The sequence below is a fragment of the Cheilinus undulatus genome, linkage group 14, assembly GCF_018320785.1.
Source record: "Cheilinus undulatus linkage group 14, ASM1832078v1, whole genome shotgun sequence".
Taxonomy (NCBI): Eukaryota; Metazoa; Chordata; class Actinopteri; order Labriformes; family Labridae; genus Cheilinus; species Cheilinus undulatus.
In genome coordinates, this window is record NC_054878.1 from 9,858,215 (window position 1) to 9,861,066 (window position 2,852).

The 2,852-nt window shown below is 46.0% G+C and overlaps 1 protein-coding gene across 1 annotated transcript; it reads right to left on the reverse strand.

Moving 5' to 3' along the window:
• Positions 1-603: 603 nt before the first annotated feature.
• Positions 604-1,737, reverse strand: LOC121521754 (5-hydroxytryptamine receptor 1E). Its single transcript, XM_041805914.1, has one exon. The coding sequence runs from the start codon at positions 1,735-1,737 to the stop codon at positions 604-606; it is 1,134 nt and encodes a 377-aa protein (XP_041661848.1).
• Positions 1,738-2,852: the final 1,115 nt, after the last annotated feature.

A 2,852-nucleotide genomic window follows, 5' to 3' on the forward strand; every position in this document is an offset into this window, starting at 1 on the left:
CAAGAAGAATTTACTGATTTGCATTTTTGTGACTGTAAATGGAAAATTTATTGGCAACCAAAATAATAATATTTTGATTTATTATGCCCTGGTGGATTACAAAGGCCAATAGCAGTACCAATGGTGTTTTCGGGGCAGAACCAGTAGTAGCCAGGGCCTACCAGGGCCATTTAAGCATACCCAATCACTACGCATATCTTAACCATTATAAGATTGGTTTTTACTAACTGCATTATCCTCAAAGTGAGGCATATGAAAGTGGCCCCACCATCCTTATATATTTTTTAATGCGGCCCTCTGTGGAAAAAGTTTGGACACCCCTGGAACACACAAACTTCATACTACCCCAGGCCAAAAACAATGAGCACACCCTGGAAGATGACCTCAACTGAGACATTATTTATAAAACAGAGTACTAGTGATACCATATGAATGAAGCCATATGATACATGTGGAGTAGTTATAAATAATTCCTTTATTAAGAAAAGCAGAGCGTACATTTTTTATTGAGATGTCACTTTTTCAGTAGAAAAGAAACATCAGAGCCAATGCTGCACTGAGACGTGAGTTAACCATGAATGCATTCCCTCTGATAATTCTGACCTACGCATGCTCTTTCCTCCTGAGCAGTTTCTTAAAGGCCAGCTTGAAGTCATCGTTGAAGCTGGTGTACAGCAGGGGGTTAATGAGAGAGTTGATGTAACCAAGCCACGTGAGGAGATCTGAGAGGTGCTGAGACGGCTGTAACACCTGCAGACCCACCAGCAGCTCCTTTAAGAAGAACGGCAGCCAGCAGACGATGAACGCTCCCAGAATCAGGCCCAGGATCCGAGCTGCTTTTCTCTCTCGTGTGGTGCAGATCTGATTCTTCTCATCCTGCCCGTCCACGTCCGTCTCAAAAGACGGGACACGGATGGAGGTGTTGAGTTTCTCAGAAGCCAGGGTGGGGTCTGAGTTGGACAGATCTGACACGCAGAAAGTATGTGAGACCCTGCAGTGGTCCATAGAGTTCTGGCTGCCCATGCTGCGGCTGCTCAAGTGCCGAGAGGAGCCACGTTTCTGGTACAGAGTCTTGGCAGCATTGTAAATCCTGTAGTAGAGGATGAGAATGACGATCATGGGGATGTAAAACGCCCCTAAGGTGGAGTAGATGGTGTATCCCAGATGGTCGTGCTCGATGATGCACTGCTGGAGGCCGTCTGTGCTCGACCTCTGCCTCCAGAATAATGGAGGGATGGAAATAAAGATGGAGATAATCCAGACAATTCCCACCATGATGCCGATGCGGCGCGCTGACCTTTTACGGGCATACTCGATGGCTTTAGTGATGGCCCAGTATCGGTCCAAGGCGATGACGCAGAGGTGCAGGATGGAGCACGTGCAGCACGTCATGTCGATGCTCAGCCACATCTCACACACCACCTGGCCCAGCGACCATGTCTCCATGGTGATGTACAGGATGCTGATGGGCATCACCAGCAGCGCCACCAGGAAGTCAGTGATAGCGAGGGAGCAGATGAGGTAGTTGGCAGGCAGGTGGAGCTTCTTGGTGGTGCAGATGGCGAGGATGACGGCACCGTTGATGAGAGCAGTGAGGAGGGTGAGGAGGCAGAGAATAAAGACCACCACTGCCATCCCGTCTGTGAACCGTACCACTTGTAGGGTGTCTGCAGGGGATTCGGTACAGTTCGTGATGTTTGGTGGTTCAGAGGTAATCCTCTCTGAGTCCATGTCCATCATGTGACCAGGCTCCTCTGTCCCTGGAGTCACTGCCAGGGAGACGCTGTTCTCACAGGTCAGAGGTCGATCTGAAACGACAAGGCAGAAAATAAAGCATAAGAGACAGAGCACTTACCAATGCATGCCGTTTCACAATTTAAGTAGACTCATCATCCAATCAAAGCTCAGCCCAAATTCGACAAATATCTGGAGTTCAAGATTATGTCCTCTTTTTCACTTTAGACTGGGTGCAGGTTTTGCTACATGCTGATGTGCAGGACATGAATGTATCACGTGAATCTCTCACACAGGCAGTCTGAAGGCCCTGACTTGTTAACATGCAAACCGAAATGAAAATCAAATTGTGTTGCTGCCAAGATGTGCCTCTCACACGACCCATATGAAAGGGCTTTTCTCTTTCAACAGGCATGGCATGGCAGGACAGCATCTTTGATGATCACCTGTTTGGGAGTGGCTGAGTTTTTTGACACATGCAGCAGCCACGTGTGTCTGTCACGGTTTTCATACCAGGCACATGTGCACTGTATGTTAGCTGCATCTCCCTACTGTCACCAGCCTGCCTTTCTTCAAAAGTTTTACCTCGAGGAATCCCTCTCCAAGAACTTATTTCATTGCATAGTTTAGTTGAAATGGGAAGATTTCAGAATAAAAGCATTATGTACAAACAAAGGGAGTTTCTCAGATATACTAAACTTGGCATTTATTTTGAAAAGCACAAACCAGAAGTGTACTGGTGGGGCTACAGAAATCTTCACCAGAAGTGGAAGTTCAGAGATCAACTTTATACGGCCAACATGTTTCATCAGGGCTTTCATCAGGGTCATTAAGACACACATTGCAAACATAATCAGGACATACATATCTGCTTAAGTAAGACTCTCAATTTAAACTTTGCCATTTTTTTTTTTTGCCTAGAAATGCTTACTGTTACGGCCGGCCCTAAAGCTGAGGACAAACAACGGGAGGTAACATGGAGTTACTTGCGACAAAATATACATTTATTTACAACAAATATTAATTGCTACAATAATAACAATGAAGAGTCTGGTGTTGCAAAGAAAGCTAAGATAATAGAACTGTGGTGGGGAGCAGGGTCTTTCAGCCTCTATCTT

Bases quoted from the DNA above. Each gene is read 5' to 3' on its own strand.
- LOC121521754 (XM_041805914.1), bottom strand. From the start codon at position 1,737: ATGGACATGGACTCAGAGAGGATTACCTCTGAACCACCAAACATCACG.